The sequence below is a fragment of the Salmo trutta genome, chromosome 25 (genome assembly GCF_901001165.1).
Source record: "Salmo trutta chromosome 25, fSalTru1.1, whole genome shotgun sequence".
In the NCBI taxonomy this organism is placed as follows: Eukaryota; Metazoa; Chordata; class Actinopteri; order Salmoniformes; family Salmonidae; genus Salmo; species Salmo trutta.
In genome coordinates, this window is record NC_042981.1 from 10,181,145 (window position 1) to 10,200,348 (window position 19,204).

The following is a 19,204-nucleotide window of genomic DNA, read 5'->3' on the forward strand; positions in this document are numbered from 1 at the left end:
TTGGTATGAATTACATGTAATTGTATACAGCAGCATTGACGTACACAGGTTACTAAAAAGTACACATACTGCCAAACTGGCGTACACAAGCAATGCTATATGGCCTAATAACCCAATACTGTAGGTCAATTGAAGTTATGCAGTGAGTGTTCTCATCCATTGCTCTCCAACTCTGTTTCGAGAATGATATGTAGTAAAAAATGTCCATAGTAAATATGTTGTGGAGGAAAGATCGAATCCCCGAGCTAACAAGGTAAAAATCTGTTGTTCTGCCCCTAAACAAGGCAGTTAACCCAGTGTTCCTAGGCCGTCATTGAAAATAAGAATTTATTCTTAACTGACTTGCCTAGTTAAATAAAGGTAAAATAAATTTTAAAAAATTTAAAAAAAATTTTAAAAAAAAGAGTCTTGAGATCATTATTTTATTAAACTATAGAAATGTCTCGTTGTTATGTGTTGCAGCACAAACATGATCTTTTTGGCAATTTTATCAAAACAATATGTAAAACAATATGCAAAACCATTTTAGTTCACATTATTTTGTGTAAATAACAAAACCAAGTATAGTAATGTTTAACATCACTGTAACTTCCTGTTTTTAATGATATGCATTGATGTGTTAAGCACTTCATCAACAGCTTCAACCCTACTACCTATTCAAGTCACTTTTGTAAAGGTATAGAATAAAACAATATGGGAGTTTTGATGTGTTTGTCACACATTTGTGGAGACCCCCCTTTTTTATATCCATTAAAACAAAGTTATACCGCAGATTTGAGACCAAGTATAAATAACAGTTTATCTAAAATAATTCCCCCTTCTCAACAGATCATAAACGTGACTTGGTATGTTTTACCAGGGCGCCTGGGTGCCTTAATAAGCTCATTTATAGGACAGCTGTATCTCTCTCCCAGGTATTGTCAACCAGTGTATCAGTTATTCATTCCACAATTTGCATATTTTGTCATCTGTATAAACCAAAACCTTGCTTCAACAGAAAAACTAGAATATCCAAAAACGTATTCTGTCACGATCACATATCACATTCTTTTCTTTAGATACATGATATATGAAAATGCAAAAATAATCAGTAAAATATAGCATCTCAAATGGCACCCTATTCCCTATATATTGTACTAGTTTTAACCAGGGCCAATAGGGCTGCGGTCAAAACGACTGGGTTATGGGTACCATTTGGAACGCATCCACAAAGTTGGGTCCCACAGATTGATGACGTGAAAAAATGTTCAGATTCAGAACTTGTTTTGTTTTAGTTTGTCGATGTGATAGCAGAGCTTCAGGGCTGGCCCCAGCTTCAATCCTAGGTACTTCATCATCATGTCACTCTTTAGAAGTAACAGCGCATTGCCGTCTATCTCCTGTGGGATAGAAACAGAAGCTCAGGTTATATTAAATCTCCACTAAAAGTAAAGTGGACACATGTATCAGGGTTGTTTACTGAACTGGGAGTGACCCCAATCCTGGTAAGTATTTCACAAAACATCACATCCAGATATAATCCAACCACTCAAATCAAAACATCACATGAAACATAACAACTGAAAAAGAAAAGGGGTTTCCCCCAACTGTTGCAGATCCAGGCCTCAATCTCAATTTGTCTTTCAGCGATTCCTCACATCCTTGTCTCATCCTCAACTGGATTGGAAGAGAAGGTCCGAGGTCCCTCCCCAAGGACCTTCTCCTCCAAGGCGTTTTGAGAAGGTTCGTAGAGAGGATACGAGGTATCAAGGAAATATTTATTATGAGTGAGCCCAGGGGTAGCCTACATGCTTCCTGAAGACGTCCGCGTGAGGGCCTAGGGACTGCGGGTCAGCGTCTCTGATGAACCACACCACATCCTCTACACTCCAGGTGGAAGGGTCCTTACTGGGGGGCGGCTTGGACTCCTGGGAGTCCTGAGATGGATTGTACGCTGCATGAGAAAAGAGAGAGGTCAAGAAGGATTTCTATGCTGGTCTATTTTACCTGGTTAGGGCATTGTGATTATAGCAAGAAACACATTTTCCCCAAATCCCCAGGTTTTCCAGAAATCCCGGTTGGAAAATTCCCGGAATCGGGAGGGAATATTCCGGAAAACCTGGACATTTTGGGAAAGTTACCGGAATTTTGCAAGCCTAGTCTCCACTCTCCTATCTCTTACCTATCCTGTTGCCTTCCAGGAAGGTGTTAGGGCTGGATGTCTGTCTACACATGCCCATGGGGGAGGAGCCGTTGGGGAACTGCTGCGAGGAGCGGAACCCATAGGATGGTTTGGATGAGTAGGAGGAGCTTATGGCACTGAAGGCGGAGTCACCTGGGTCCATTGAGTAGCGTTTGTCTGACGGGTCCAGAAGATACTCCTCTGGCATGGAGGTTTCAGCTGTGATATGAATGGAAAGAGATTACATAAGTAAAACATATTGGCAATACTTTGAATAACTTTCGATAGAAGCTGAAGCCTTTAAAGATGTCTATGAAATGTCCTTCTGTGCTTTTATGGTCCAATCGGAAGAAACAAACACTGTTTGGAGAATTGAGCGTAGGGTTTCCCTGGTGCTCTTGTTTAGGTACAAGAGAATGTTCTAGGTAGTGTTCTGGCATAGAGGTCTCATTTGTTTAGGTTGGAATACAGGGATTTGGATAATGGATTAAGATTACCAGGGATTACACCAGTAAAACACCAATTGATGTGTATTTGACAAAATGTAATTCTGTGCTTTCATGTGCAATCTGACGCCATATAGCACAATATTTGAGGAACTGAGCCCACAAAATGTCTGAGGGGCGATATCTTCAAAAGCTCCTGTTAAGGCACAGGATTGTTCTAAAAAGTATTATAAACCTGGTGGTTCGAGCCCTGAATACTGACTGGCTGAAAGCCGTGGTATATCAGACCGTATACCAACGGGTATCACAAAACATTCATTTTTACTGGTCTAATTATGTTGGTAACCAGTTTATAATAGCAATAAGGCACCTCGGGGGTTTCTGGTATATGGCTAATATACCACACCTCCTTGGGCCTTATTGCTTAAACGTTTAATGCATCATATCTGGACCTCTGCCTACACCATTTCCCTTGTGGGATAAAGAAAGCATTTTGAATTAAATTGAATACAGGACAGTGCATTACCCTCTGATTGGTAGGAGGCATTATTATGCTGGGGGATTGGTTGGTCGCTGAAGAGGTTTTCACAGTGCAAGCTGCGACAGAGCTTCTTGAGAAAGCGTAGAACGTAGCCCATGCTGTTGACCACAGGAAGACTCAGAAGGTGCTGCTTCCCATCGAAAGTGGCTGGAACACAAAGGAACACTTGATTAACCCCTTGGGTTGCGTCCCAGATGGGACCCTATTCCAGAGCCAATGGCATCTATGCATAGTCACTTCAATAACTCTACCTACATGTACATACTTCTTCAACTAACCGGTGCCAACGCACATTGACTCTGTACCGGTACCCACTGTATATAGTCTCCACATTGACTCTATACCGGTACCCACTGTATATAGTCTCCACATTGTACCGGTACCCCCCTGTATATAGCCTCCACATTGACTCTGTACCGGTACCCCCTGTATATAGTCTCCACATTGTACCGGTACCCCCCTGTATATAGTCTCCACATTGACTCTGTACCGGTACCCCCCTGTATATAGCCTCCACATTGACTCTGTACCGGTACCCCCTGTATATAGTCTCCACATTGACTCTGTACCGGTACCCCCTGTATATAGTCTCCACATTGTACCGGTACCCCCCTGTATATAGTCTCCACATTGACTCTGTACGGTAACACCCTGTATATAGCCTCCACATTGACTCTGTACCGGTACCCCCTGTATATAGTCTCCACATTGACTCTGTACCGTAACACCCTGTATATAGCCTCCACATTGACTCTGTACTGGTACCCCCCTGTATATAGTCTCCACATTGACTCTGTACCGGTACCCCCCTGTATATAGTCTCCACATTGACTCTGTACTGGTACCCCCCTGTATATAGCCTCCACATTGACTCTGTACCGGTACCCCCCTGTATATAGTCTCCACATTGACTCTGTACCGGTACCCCCCTGTATATAATCTCCACATTGACTCTGTACCGGTACCCCCCTGTATATAGTCTCCACATTGACTCTGTACCGGTACCCCCCTGTATATAGTCTCCACATTGTACCGGTACCCCCCTGTATATAGTCTCCACATTGTACCGGTACCCCCTGTATATAGTCTCCACATTGTACCGGTACCCCCCTGTATATAGTCTCCACATTGTACCTGTACCCCCCTGTATATAGTCTCCACATTGACTCTGTACTGGTACCCCCCTGTATATAGCCTCCACATTGACTCTGTACTGGTACCCCCCTGTATATAGCCTCCACATTGACTCTGTACCGGTACCCCCTGTATATAGTCTCCACATTGACTCTGTACCAGTACCCCCCTGTATATAGCCTCCACATTGACTCTGTACCGGTACCCCCCTGTATATAGCCTCCACATTGACTCTGTACCAGTACCCCCTGTATATAGTCTCCACATTGACTCTGTACCGGTACCCCCTGTATATAGTCTTGCTGTTGTTGTTTTACTGCTGCTCTTCAATTACTTGTTACTTTTATCTCTTATTCTTATCTGTATTTTTTGAAACTGCATTGTTCAAGGGCTCGTAAGTAAGCATTTCACTGTAAGGTCTACACCTGTTGTATTTGTCTCATGTGACTAATAACATTTGATTTGAAGTGTTGCTCTGTGAATAGGGTGCTATTTGGGACGCAACGCTGGAATATATTTGAATTTCCCATTGCAGTAAATGTTGTTGCAGTTAACTTTGCTCTAGGGGACACATCTCTACAGCCATGTCTCAAAGCAACAGTTACAACCTAGGATGGCCAATGCATTTCATCCACTGACATTCAAAGATGGAAATGGCCAATAACCCCGGGGTAACAGATCCGGATGTTCTCAGATGTTCTCATGGTTACTAGATTATCTAATCAGTGTATGTCAATTTCTATCATTTCCCTCAGGCCAGTTGCTACGAATAAAATGACTAAATATAAAACCAAAATCTCAGTGACACTGTACAATAGGTGGGTCTGTGGTATTTTCCTAGTGGCCTGTGTTATGGTTAATCATGTCATTTTCTAACCTTTATTCAAAGCTTTTTCATCCAACTGTCCCTTTTTATTTGTATGTCAGATGGTCCAGCACCATTCTCAGACAAATGCTTTCATTTTTGGTCTAATTCTCATTTCTGGAAAAGGCTTAACATAAAAGGTTAAAATCCAGGTCATGTGACATGATTAACCAAAGCACACGGCCCTAGTTATACCTGATATTTTCTCCCCTCCGTAGCCCTGTGTGAGGAGAGTGAACACAGCTTTCTGCTGGAAGGCGCTGTCGATGCATCCCTGGACGGCCTGCTGCAGCACCACCGAGGGCCTGTCAGGCCCAAAATGATCTGGGAGCTGCTGCAGCTTCTTCCTGTCCAGGTTAGGGCCCATGTTGACATGCTTGTTGATGTAGATACACACTGCAGGATACACAAGAGTGGAGAGAGCGAGGGTTAGTAACCATGTTCGCTTACTTTATGATGTATGAGCGAGGGTTAGTAACCATGTCCGCCTGCTTGATGATGTACGAGCGAGGGTTAGTAACCATGTCCACCTGCTTGATGATGTACGAGCGAGGGTTAGTTACCATGTCCACCTGCTTGATGATGTACGAGCGAGGGTTAGTAACCATGTCCGCCTGCTTGATGATGTACGAGCGAGGGTTAGTAACCATGTCCGCCTGCTTGATGATGTACGAGCGAGGGTTAGTAACCATGTCCACCTGCTTGATGATGTACGAGCGAGGGTTAGTAACCATGTCCACCTGCTTGATGATGTACGAGCGAGGGTTAGTAACCATGTCCGCCTGCTTGATGATGTACGAGCGAGGGTTAGTAACCATGTCCACCTGCTTGATGATGCACGAGTGAGGGTTAGTAACCATGTCCACCTGATTGATGATGTACGAGCGAGGGTTAGTAACCATGTCCACCTGTTTGATGATGTACGAGCGAGGGTTAGTAACCATGTCCACCTGCTTGATGATGTACGAGCGAGGGTTAGTAACCATGTCCACCTGCTTGATGATGTACGAGCGAGGGTTAGTAACCATGTTCACCTGCTTGATGATGTACGAGCGAGGGTTAGTAACCATGTCCACCTGCTTGATGATTTACGAGCGAGGGTTAGTAACCATGTCCACCTGCTTGATGATTTACGAGCGAGGGTTAGTAACCATGTCCACCTGCTTGATGATGTACGAGCGAGGGTTAGTAACCATGTCCACCTGCTTGATTATGTACGAGCGAGGGTTAGTAACCATGTCCACCTGCTTGATGATGTACGAGTGAGGGTTAGCAACCATGTTCGCTTGCTTGATGATGTACGAGCGAGGGTTAGTAACCATGTCCACCTGTTTGATGATGTACGAGCGAGGGTTAGTAACCATGTTCACCTGCTTGATGATGTACGAGTGAGGGTTAGTAACCATGTTCGCTTGCTTGATGATGTACGAGCGAGGGTTAGTAACCATGTCCACCTGTTTGATGATGTACGAGCGAGGGTTAGTAACCATGTTCGCTTGCTTGATGATGTACGAGCGAGGGTTAGTAACCATGTCCACCTGCTTGATGATGTACGAGCGAGGGTTAGTAACCATGTCCACCTGTTTGATGATGTACGAGCGAGGGTTAGTAACCATGTCCACCTGTTTGATGATGTACGAGCGAGGGTTAGTAACCATGTCCACCTGCTTGATGATGTACGAGCGAGGGTTAGTAACCATGTCCACCTGCTTGATGATGTACGAGCGAGGGTTAGTAACCATGTCCACCTGCTTGATGATGTACGAGCGAGGGTTAGTAACCATGTCCACCTGCTTGATGATGTACGAGCGAGGGTTAGTAACCATGTCCACCTGCTTGATGATGTACGAGCGAGGGTTAGTAACCATGTCCACCTGTTTGATGATGTACGAGCGAGGGTTAGTAACCATGTCCACCTGCTTGATGATGTACGAGCGAGGGTTAGTAACCATGTCCACCTGCTTGATGATGTACGAGCGAGGGTTAGTAACCATGTCCACCTGCTTGATGATGTACGAGCGAGGGTTAGTAACCATGTCCACCTGCTTGATGATGTACGAGCGAGGGTTAGTAACCATGTCCACCTGCTTGATGATGTACGAGCGAGGGTTAGTAACCATGTCCACCTGTTTGATGATGTACGAGCGAGGGTTAGTAACCATGTCCACCTGCTTGATGATGTACGAGCGAGGGTTAGTAACCATGTCCACCTGTTTGATGATGTACGAGCGAGGGTTAGTAACCATGTCCACCTGCTTGATGATGTACGAGCGAGGGTTAGTAACCATGTCCACCTGCTTGATGATGTACGAGCGAGGGTTAGTAACCATGTCCACCTGCTTGATGATGTACGAGCGAGGGTTAGTAACCATGTCCACCTGCTTGATGATGTACGAGCGAGGGTTAGTAACCATGTCCACCTGTTTGATGATGTACGAGCGAGGGTTAGTAACCATGTTCGCTTACTTGATGATTTACGAGCGAGGGTTAGTAACCATGTCCACCTGCTTGATGATGTACGAGCGAGGGTTAGTAACCATGTCCACCTGCTTGATGATGTACGTAGTTACACACTGCAGGACACACAGCAGGAGGGACAGAGGAGACAAAGATATTTAGGTCGGCTACTTTGGTGACGTTGCTTTCCTTAAATTAACGAGTACAGTATGCTTATAACTAACAGAATACAAATTACATTTGAAATGTGATTACCAACATGACTTTTCATAACACCCAAGATGTTTCACCAGACAAAGCATTATGGAGGGAGACATTGGAAAAGTGAGGCAAACTGAGCGCCTAGGGCCTTGTTTATCAGATGTGCATAAGCACAAAAAAGACAACCTTGCGTGCACCACTTTTCCCGCAAAGGTCGGTATTTATCAAATTTGAATTTGACAGGAAAGTGTGCATATGTCAGACCATGCGTACTCACAACTTCTAGTGGTTGAAGAATTGCATTACAAGTCAATACTGTTGTTTTAAGTGTTTGACACAAGGGAATTATAATAAAGCGTTGCAAGGAAAAACATTAAAACGTAGCCTAACGGTAAGAGGGTCACATAGCGGCCTTCGTAGGAGCGCAACATCATTGTCTATTTCATCTCAGAGACTATACCAACACAGGAGATAGAAACACAATCATCTATTGACAAACAAAAGAAGTGTGGGCTGTAGCATTTCTTTTTTTATTGTTTTAACAGTCAGTCAATCATCCAGAATGTGAGGCCAGTGTTTAGCACTCGCTATTGGCGACATGCATTCTTAGTTTGAAAAAAGTCACTGCAAAAGATTAAAACATTCTGCCCACACCTGTATAGAAATGTGATAAAATTAGCTATTGTGCTTTCTTTTAGAAACTGTCATGGCCCAGTTCCAACATTTCCAGGGTGTTTTTGTTACCATAAAAGGTGAATGGAGAGCGTTTTCCAGGCGGGGTTGTAATACAAATATAGTATGGCTCTGATTTATTCATGAAAACATGTGTATATGTTGCGTGCGACAGTTTGATAAATCCCAATAATTTGTTGTGCATGCGAATCTAGAATCTCCACATACGGCAGAAAGTTGTACAAAATTTACGCACGGTTGAAAAATGAGGACCCAGGGGCATGGCAGAGTAGGGGTGGGGCCTACCTGTGAGCACCTGGGGCGTGGCAGAGTGGGGTATAGTTAACTGTGAGCACCGGGGGTGTGGCAGAGTGGGGTATAGTTAACTGTGAGCACCGGGGGTGTGGCAGAGTGGGTATAGTTAACTGTGAGCACCTGGAGCCTGGCGGAGTGGGTATAGTTAACTGTGAGCACCTGGAGCCTCGCGGAGTGGGTATAGTTAACTGTGAGCACCTGGAGCGTGGCAGAGTGGGTATAGTTAACTGTGAGCACCTGGAGCCTCGCGGAGTGGGTATAGTTAACTGTGAGCACCTGGAGCCTCGCGGAGTGGGTATAGTTAACTGTGAGCACCTGGAGCCTCGCGGAGTGGGTATAGTTAACTGTGAGCACCTGGAGCGTGGCAGAGTGGGTATAGTTAACTGTGAGCACCTGGAGCCTGGCAGAGTGGGGTATAGTTAACTGTGAGCACCTGGAGCCTGGCAGAGTGGGTATAGTTAACTGTGAGCACCTGGAGCCTGGCAGAGTGGGTATAGTTAACTGTGAGCACCTGGGGTGTGGCGGGGTGGGTATAGTTAACTGTGAGCACCTGGGGTGTGGCAGAGTGGGTATAGTTACCTGTTAGCACCTGGGGTGTGGCAGAGTGGGGGATGGTAGCAGCATCCTGGGGGATGGAGCTCATGTCTGGTTCTGGGGTGCTGCTGGGAGGAGAGATGGCCAGGGGATTCAGCACCATCCTGGGCTTCAGCTGCAGGAAGACAGGGGGTTGGATCTCAGTATCTAATTGTAAATAATACATGTAATTTAGCATACGCGTTTGTCCAAAGCGACTGATAGTCACGCGTGCATACATTTTTACATATGGGTGGCCCCCGGGAATCGAACACACAACATTCTTGTTGTAAGCGCCATGCCATACAGTCTGAGATAGCAACAATAGACTAAAAGATGACTGTTCTCAATTGGCATTAGTAAACACTCAACAGAAATCTATACATTGATATTTTTACACAGAAACTTGTAAATAAAATAACCTCCCCTCTTCGTATTGCAATATTTACCAAGCATTTCATTTTGCTAGGCATATACAGGGCCAATCAGAATATCAATTAAAACAGTGTTCAATTAAACAAACAAAGGCTACCTCATGTTATATATTACTCCCACTAAATCTAAATGAAGTTAGGTCTGTCAAGCTACATCATCATATGCATTTTGTTAACATCCTGCATCCCCACTGGCCCCTCTCCTTCCCCTCTCCTCCAATCCCATCCCCTCTCCTTTCCCTCTCCTCCAATCCCATCCCCTCTCCTCCAATCCCATCCCCTCTCCTTTCCCTCTCCTCCAATCCCCTCCCCCTCTCCTCCAATCCCATCCCCTCTCCTTTCCCTCTCCTCCAATCCCATCCCCTCCCCTTTCCCTCTCCTCCAATCCCATCCCCTCCCCTTTCCCTCTCCTCCAATCCCATCCCCTACCATCTTTCTCTCTCTTCCCATCCCATCCCCCTCTCCTCCAATCCCATCCCCTCTCCTTTCCCTCTCCTCCAATCCCATCCCCTCCCCCTCTCCTCCAATCCCATCCCCTCCCCTTTCCCTCTCCTCCAATCCCATCCCCTCCCCCTCTCCTCCAATCCCATCCCCTCCCCTTTCCCTCTCCTCCAATCCCCTCCCCTCCTCTTTCTCTCACTTCCCATCCCCTCCCCTTTCCATCTCCTCCGTTCCCATCCCCTCCCCCTCTCCTCCCATCCCCTCCTCCCATCCCCTCCCCCTCTCCTCCCATCCCCTCCTCCCATCCCCTCCCCCTCTCCTCCCATCCTCTCCTCCCATCCCCTCCTCCCATCCCCTCCTCTTTCCCTCTCCTTCCATCCCCTCCTCTTTCCCTCTCCTCCAATCCCCTCCTCTTTCCCTCTCCTCCAATCCCCTCCTCTTTCCCTCTCCTCCAATCCCCTCCTCTTTCCCTCTCCTCCAATCCCCTCCTCTTTCCCTCTCCTCCAATCCCCTCCTCTTTCCCTCTCCTCCAATCCCCTCCTCTTTCCCTCTCCTCCAATCCCCTCCTCTTTCCCTCCTCCAATCCCCTCCTCTTTCTTTCTCTCCCATCCCATCTCTCCCCTTTTTCTCCCCCCTTTCCCTCTCCTCCATTCCCATCCCCTCCCCTTTCTCTCTCCTCCAATCCCCTCCAATCCCCTCTTCTTTCTCTCTCCTCCCATCCCTGACACTGACCTTGAAGCCAGGTTTTCTCCCCCTCTTCTTGGGCACTTTGAGGGGAGGGAGGGATTCAGGGTAGCGGGTTGGAAAATCCATCTTGCGATGTAGTGGGGGTCTCCCCCTCTTCCTGCCTGGAATCTTTCCTGGCTGGCTGGGGAGGAAGGAGGGAGACACTGCAGGCGACTGCATTTCACTGTTGCTGTCTGCTTTCTGTGCTGCTGCAGGTACACTCATTGGAGCTGGAGGGAGACATACAGGAAGGAGGGAAACACAAAGGGAGAAATAATTATATTAATTGAAGACTGCATGGCACATAATAAAAAACAGTGGCAGTTCCACCATCCAGTCCATCCTATCCTCAATGTGCATGAACCCCAGCATTCTGTCCGTTTGTTTCCCAGAGCTTCCATTACCTGATCTCCTCTGATCTAGAATGCTTGAGAACCAAGCGCTTCCCTTCTTAGATCCCGGTTAGATTCCAGAATAGCAGAAGAAGGTTCTAAACCCTGCACACTGCCTCAGCAGGCTGTTGAAGCCATCTTGCCTTTAGATGCTGTATGTTTTCTCTCTGCTCCTCTCGTCTCTGCTGCTGCACGGCACACAGGCTGGCTGGCTGCAGACTCCTCATTATACTAATGCATTCAGCAGTGGCAGAGGAAGGGGGGGGGGAGGGAGGGAGGGGGAATTGACTTCACCATGGCTACACAGCTATGAATTACCATTATGATGACAGTGCTCACCATAATCTTAAAAAAGCAGCAGCCTCAAGAGCCAGCCTAGCCTACTGATGAAAACAACATCAACATGCATGTCTCATACGTAGAACGCAGAAGACTAGACACACAGGCAACGCTGAATTATTACAGTGGTTAAAATATAGCATTAGCATGCAGCATGCTTCATCCTTCCTTTGTGCAGACAAAGACAACAGAAAATAAAGGGAGATAAAACAGAGCCAGTATGCACACACCATCAGAATGAATGAGGATTGGAGAGTATATTCCTTTTCAGTTGTTCTCCTATTGAGTCACCCTCTGTCCTGTCTGTGTCTTTGCCTGCTTCTAAATGTCTTCAACTGCTCCGCAGAGCGGAATCTCCAAGCAAGGCGGATTCCACTGTAATAGTGTGTGTGTGTGTGTGTGTCTGCCAGTGCTGGGAAACATTCTCCTGTTGTCATGGCAACAAGCCTGTAACACCCTCCCGGCTGTATCTCCCATGTCTTGCTGCTTGATACTCAGGCCCAAAACTGGGTGGATGTATAATTAGTATAGAAGACACCCTCAAACCAAACGCTAATTACAATAGGAATTCATTTGAAAGTGTTGAGAGTGTACATAGATATGGTCTGTGTGTGTGTGTGTGTGTGTGTGTGTGTGTGTGTGTGTGTGTGTGTGTGTGTGTGTGTGTGTGTGTGTGTGTGTCCCGCAATTAGTGCTTTGAGGTCGGTTCGGTTTCAAATTTTTTTTTAAACATTAAATGCACTATGCATTATGCTGGTTGAATGCTGTAACAACACAGAATAAAATAATGAATAAAGTCCCATGATGGTAGTGACTGGCCATTACTGCTTATCACTTATTAATCATCCTTTATTCACATTACTTTAATAAAATATTTCAGTTGTTGTGTATACTGAGTGTACAAAACATTAAGAACACCTGATCTTTCCATGACAGACTGACCAGTTGAATCCAGGTGAAAGCTATGATCTCTTATTGATGTCACTTGTTAAATCCTCTTCAGTCAGTGTAGATGAAGGGGAGGAGACAGGTGAAAGAAGGATTTTTAAGCCTTGAGACAATTGAGACATGGATTGTGTACGTGTGCCATTCAGAGGGTGAATGGGCAAGACAAAAGATTTAGGTGCCTTTGAACGGGGTATGGTAGTAGGTGCCAGGCGCACCGGTTTGTGTCAAGAACTGTAAAGCTGCTGGGTTTTTCACGCTCAACAGTTTCCTGTGTGTATCAAGATTGGTCCACCACCCAAAGGACATTCAGCCAACTTGACACAACTGTGGGAAGCATTGGAGTCAACATGGGCCAGCATCCCTGTGGAATGCTTTCGACACCTTGTAGAGTCCATGTCACGATGAATTGAGGCTGTTCTAAGAGCTAAAGGGGGAGATGCAACTCAATATTAGGAAGGTGTTCTTAATGTTTGGTATACTCATGTATATTAGATTTGTTTCATTTGATTACTTTATTATTTCATTCCAAGTGATCATCTCATCTCTATAGAGCTGCTGTCTGACAAAATCACTATTTTAGTAGTTGTTCAAAGTAAATAAGGCATACTTTTATGACTCCTGAATACCAATTATCAATCACTTAGATGTATTTTCAGTTAGAGATACATGTACAGTACCTTGAAGCAACTGCTCTATATCCCTCTTGATCGCGCATTGTTCAGTCGCTCTCTATAACATAGCAGGCATAAAATAAACACACAGACCGGACAAGTAGGTGCGCTATGGATTACGGTCATTGTAGTTAATTTCCACTTTCTGCGCTAAACTATGTAGACTATTGGCCTGTTGAAAACTACAACTCTATCGCACAGTTCGGGCTTGATCTGATTTAGCCTATCTGTAGAGAAACTGCACTGAGCTCATAGAAAAATACAGAACAAAATGTAATTCAAATGTAAAAAAATATGATTTATTTTTTATTTTTTATTTTTTTACAATTTGTGATATACAATTGGTAGTTACAGTCTTGTCCCATCGCTGCATCTCCCATACGGACTCAGGAGAGGCGAAGGTCGACAAGCCACACTGCTTCTTAACACACTGCACACTTAACCCGGAAGCCAGCTGCACCAATGTGTCGGAGGAAACACTGTACAGCTGCCGACCGAAGTCAGTGTGCATGTGCTGGACCGCCACAAGGAGTCGCTGGAGCGCGATTGGACAAGGACATCCCAGCCGCCCAAACCCTCCCCTAACCCGGACGACGCTGGGCCAATTGTCTGCCGCCTCATGGGTCTCCCGGTAGCGGCCGGCTGTGACACAGCCCGGGATCGAACTCGGATCTGTAGTGACGCCTCTAGCATTGCGATGCAGTGCCTTAGACCGCTGCGGCACTCCGGAGGCCTTAATTAAAATAATTTAACCGACATTGGTCAATTAGTTGTTTAAAAAGTGAAAAATAACCTACTTTCCGGTTAATCGCTCAGCACTAGTGTGTGTTGGTGTGAATGTGTTTCAGAATGCTGAGGTGATTTCACCCCAAGAACAGTGTTTAAAGTCATTGTCAATCTATTGCTTGTGTCCATTTCTAGAGTGGTAGGCTTCAGAAGTCAGCGATTTGTAGTTTTTTAGGCACAGTCTTACCACAATTATGTGAATAATGAAACATCTTAATATAGCTGGCACACCTGGTAGTGTATTCTACATCACTATGAACATGTTAAGATATTATATTACTACCATTATATTTCATACAGGTATGGTCATGCATAATTGATCAATTGAGTTGTTTGGCGGCCATATTGGCCTTGTATATACAAATCTTTTTAAAACCCTGTTCTAGCTGTGTGTGTGCAATTTGGTGCTTCGATCACTAAATTTACAATCCAAAAACATAGCTTCCCCACTACATTTTTCAGGAAAACTAAAATCCGTCTTACCTTATTTCTACCAGCATGTCACGTGTGCAACTAGAGGTGTCACACCCTGATCTGTTTCATCTGTCCTATTGATTGTCTCCACCCCCTCCAGGTGTCGCTAATTTTCCCTGGTGTATATATTCCTGTTTCTCTGTGCCAGTTCGTCTGGTATGTTTTTCAAGTCAACCAGCGTGTTTTCCCGTACTCCTGCTTCTAGTCGTTTTTGCTAGTCCTCCCGGTTTTGACCCTTGCCTATTTTCTGGAGTCCATACCCACCTGCCTGACCATTCTGCCTGGCACCTCCTGGACTCTGAACTGGTTTTGACCTTTTTCCTGTCCACGACCATTCTCTTGCCTACTTCTTTTGGATTGTTAATAAGTATCAAAGACTCAAACCATCTGCCTCGTGTGTCTGCATCTGGGTCTCGCCTTGTGCCCTTATAAGAGGTATATATATAAAAAAAAGTGAAATCACCTTTACTCCACACACAGAAACACATACAAAGCTCTCCTTCACCCTCCATTTGGCAAATCTGACCATAACTCTATCCTCCTGATTTCTGCTTATTAGCAAAAACTCAAACAGGAAGTACCAGCTCAATATGGAAGTGGTCCGATGAAGCGGATGCTAAGCTACAGGACTGTTTCACTAGCACAGACTGGAATATGTTCCGGGATTCATCCGATCGATGGCATTGAGGAGTTTACCACATCCGTCACCGGCTTCATTAATAAGTGCATTGGCGACGTTGTCCCCAAAGTGACCGTATGTACACTGTACATATCCCAACCAGAAGCCACGGATTACAGGTGACATCCGCACTGAGCTAGAGGCTAGAGCTGTAGCTTTCAAGGAGTGGGACACTAATCCGGATGCTTATAAGAAATCCTGCTACGCCGTCTGACAAACCATCAAACAGGCAAAGTGTCAATACAGGACTAAGATCAACTTCTACTACACCGGCTTTGACGGTCGTTAGATATGGCAGGGCTTGCGCACTAGCACGGTTTACAAAGAGAAACCCAGCCGCGAGCTACCCAGTGATGCGAGCCCACCAGATGAGCTAAATGCCTTCTATGCTCACTTCAAGGCAGCAACACTGAACCATACATGAGAGCACCAGTGGTTCCGGACGACTGTGTAATCACGCTCTCTGTAGCTGATGTGAGGAAGACCTTGAAACAGGTTAACATTCACCAGACAAATTACCAGGATGTGTACTCAGAGCATGCGCTGACCAGCTGGCGAGTGTCTTCACTGACATTTTAAACCTCTCCCTTATCCAGTCTATAATACCTACATGTTTCAAGCAGACCACTATAGTCCCTGTGCCCAAGAACTCCAAGGTAACCTGTCTAAATGACTATCGCCACGTAGCACTCACATCTGTAACCATGAAATGCTTTGAAAGGTTGGTCATGGCTCACATCAACACCATCATCCCAGACACCCTGGACCCACTCCTATTCGTACTCCACACTGCCCTTTCCCACTTGGACAAGAAGAACACCTATGTGAGAATGCAGTTCATTGACTACAGCTCAGAATTCAACACCATAGTGCCCTCAAAGCTCATCACTAAGCTTAGGACCCTGTGACTGAACACCTCCCTCTGCAACTGGATCCTGAACTTCCTGACGGGCCGCCCCCAGGTGGTGAGGGTAGGCAACAACGCATCTGCCATGCTGACCCTCGACACGGGGGCCCCTCAGAGGGCGTGCTTAGTCTCCAACCTGTACACCCTGTTCACCCACGACTGCGTGGCCGCGCACAACTCCAACACCATCATTAAGTTTACAGATGACACAACGGTGGTAGGCCTGATCACCGACGACGTTGAGACAGCCTATAGGGAAGAGGTCAGAGACCTGGTAGTGTGTTGGCAGAATAACAACCTCTCCCTCAACGTCAGCAAGACAAAGGAGCTGATCGTGGACTACAGGAAACGGAGAGGGCCGAGCACGCCCCCATCCACATCGACAGGGCTGTAGTGGAGTGTGTCGAGAGCTTCAAGTTCCTCTGTGTCCACATCACTAAGGATCTATCATGGTCCACACACACCAACACAGTCGTGAAGAGGGCACGACAACGCCTCTTCGCCCTCAGATGGCTGAAAAAATTTGGCATGCACCATTGAGTGCATCTTGACTGACTGCATCACCGCTTGGTATAGCACCGCTTGGTATAGCAACTGCTTGGCATCCGTCCGCAAAGTGCTACAGAGAGTAGTGCGTACAGCCCAGTTCATCACTGGGACCGAGCTCTCTGCCATCCAGGACCTCTATACCAGGTGGTGTCAGAGAAAGGCCCTAAAAATTGTCAAAGACTCCAGCCACCCAAGTCACGGCAAGCAGTACCGATATACCAAATCTGGAACCAACAGAACCCTGAACAGCTTCTTCCTCCAAGCCATAAGACTGCTAAATACTGTAGTTAGTTAAATAGTTAACCAAATACTGTAGCTACCAGGACTATCTGCATTGACCCTTTTGGTAACACTTTATTGGACACCTAGCGTCATAACACGGTCATAACCATGTCATAGCATTGTCATAACACTGTAATGACACATATGTTGTGACATACAGTATATTGCAATATTTTATGGTTGGTTATGACACCTACATAAGAAGATCAAAGCCCACAAATCCTAACACACAAGGCAAACCATTCCATTCTACTTATAAATACTATGTTAAGTAACATTTCCTAAAATTGACCATATCATTACCATTGTAAATGTACACACATTGATGACAAATATGTGCCTAACCCAATGCTATATCGCAGATTTTTTTATTTAACCTTTATTTAACCAGGCAAGTCAGTTAAGAACAAATTCTTATTTACAATGACATCCTTCACCGGTCAAACCCGGACGACGCTGGGCCAATTGTGCGCCGCCCTATGGGACTCCCAATCATGGCCAGTTGTGATACAGCCTGGATTCGAACAAGGGTGTCTGTAGTGACGCCTCAAACACTGAGATGTAGTGCCTTAGACCGCTGTGCCACTCGGGAGACTGGTACTGATGACTTGGAAGAATGCACCAGCAAGACAAAACACCCTCTTTGAGACTTATGACTGACATATGGTTTTTCAGGATAAAAATAAACAGAATGGAGCTAGGCACAGGCAAAATAAGTCAATGGGTACGAATACTTTCTGAAGGCACAGTTGAAACATTTCATGAACTTTCAAAACCACTTGTCAAACAAAGTTTAACATTATCAGGGTTTCCTTTTTAAAGCAATTTATACAGGTCATTCTGATATGTACACTAGAGGTCAAATGTAAAAGTTCTGTTGACCTAACATACCCGAAATTGTATCTGATGGATAGCTGTTAATCTAAGCTTTGCAATTATATCTGATTAATGGGTATATGTGGGAAATAACTTGTTGTATACTGACATTGTTTGTCATAGTAAAATCCTTATGGGAAAAATGAATGAGATGGAGGGATGAAATAAAGAGTGATAGCACAGCTGCCATTGCTGCACTGCTATCACACATGTTCCAACTAGGGACATAGACCTACAAGAAAATCACTATGAGGCATCTTCACGAATTTGCGGGTCTGGCCCATAGACTATTACTGCCAATGCCATTCATTGCCAATTGAGATCAAATAAACCAACACTGCAACAAAATGTGCATATTTAGTAAGCTACTTTATTCTCTATTTATGAAAAAAAATAAGCATAATGTGAACTGCAGTCCTTAATTAAATGAGAAATACAGCCCTCTCCTGGCTCACTTAAGGATAATTTTGTGCATTTTTGCCTGATTCAATAAAGTTGCATTTGAAGCCAAAATGGCGACGTGCATGTTGTCGTCAAAGATGTCGCCCATCATTAGACTTCTATTGAAAGAGCAGTCCTATTCCTCGAGAACGATATGACTGAAATTTCCAGACGAGGTGAGAATATTATTTTGGTATCAATTTGTTATTATTTTGGTGTGTCGTTTCAAATGAGTATCAACTGACAGCTAGTTTACTGTAGCGTGTTAGCATAGCTAAAGTTAACTAGTTACCTTATTAACCTGTCAAACTTCAGTCCATTCCGGACTTGTCTAGTCAGGCTGGCTAATTAACTGGCAACAAGCACATAAATCAGCCATTATTATAATGACATTAATAGCTAGCTACATTGTTGCGGTGCTGACAAACGTACCTTTTTGAGACGAGGGAATAACGAATCGCTGACAAATCAATCTTTGGACAGTTTGCTCGCTAACTCCGCAACGTTAACTGGATAACAGTTTTTGCTCCTCTAAACACGTAACGTTAATAAACCTCCACAGGGGTCTAGCTATATATCTTACTACCACAGCATCAGGATGTTCATGTTAATTCCGTGATCTTGTCTGCTGGTCAGGCTACTCGACAGATGGAGATGCTCTCCAGCCTGCTGCAGAAGTAAGCAATGCCGCCGCAGCGTACAGCGGACCGCTGGAGCACTACACCAATCTGGACATGGACTGGGCGCTGCGAGACTGACTGGGCGGACTGGGCGCTGCGAGACAGACTGGGCGGACTGGACGCTGCGAGACAGACTGGGCGCTGCGAGACAGACTGGGCGGACTGGACGCTGCGAGACAGACTGGGCGGACTGGGCGCTGCGAGACAGACTGGG

At 45.4% G+C, this 19,204-nt stretch overlaps 1 protein-coding gene across 3 annotated transcripts; it reads right to left on the reverse strand.

Annotated features, from left to right (window-relative positions):
* Nucleotides 1-406: 406 nt before the first annotated feature.
* On the reverse strand, nucleotides 407-18,966 carry LOC115161984 (sex comb on midleg-like protein 4). 3 transcript variants are annotated; one of them, XM_029712848.1, is made up of 9 exons: nucleotides 11,928-12,061; nucleotides 11,371-11,589; nucleotides 10,973-11,196; nucleotides 9,372-9,501; nucleotides 5,343-5,543; nucleotides 3,134-3,295; nucleotides 2,162-2,380; nucleotides 1,788-1,933; nucleotides 407-1,379 (listed from the first exon to the last, which is right to left on the reverse strand). In XM_029712848.1, the coding sequence occupies exons 3-9, from the start codon at nucleotides 11,189-11,191 to the stop codon at nucleotides 1,254-1,256; spliced, it is 1,203 nt and encodes a 400-aa protein (XP_029568708.1). In that variant the 5' UTR covers nucleotides 11,192-11,196; nucleotides 11,371-11,589; nucleotides 11,928-12,061; the 3' UTR covers nucleotides 407-1,253. The 3 variants fall into 3 exon arrangements, with proteins under 3 accessions (XP_029568708.1, XP_029568709.1, XP_029568711.1); XM_029712849.1 differs by lacking the exons at nucleotides 11,371-11,589; nucleotides 11,928-12,061 and adding an exon at nucleotides 18,743-18,966; XM_029712851.1 differs by lacking the exon at nucleotides 11,371-11,589.
* Nucleotides 18,967-19,204: the final 238 nt, after the last annotated feature.

Coding starts and splice junctions, on each gene's coding strand:
- LOC115161984 (XM_029712849.1), bottom strand. CDS start 11,191: ATGAGTGTACCTGCAGCAGCACAGAAAGCAGACAGCAACAGTGAAATG. Junction 2,381..3,133: donor TGCCTCCTACCAATCAGAGG/GTAATGCACTGT, acceptor TTCATATCACAG/CTGAAACCTCCATGCCAGAG. Junction 1,380..1,787: donor CGGACGTCTTCAGGAAGCAT/GTAGGCTACCCC, acceptor TCTATCCCACAG/GAGATAGACGGCAATGCGCT.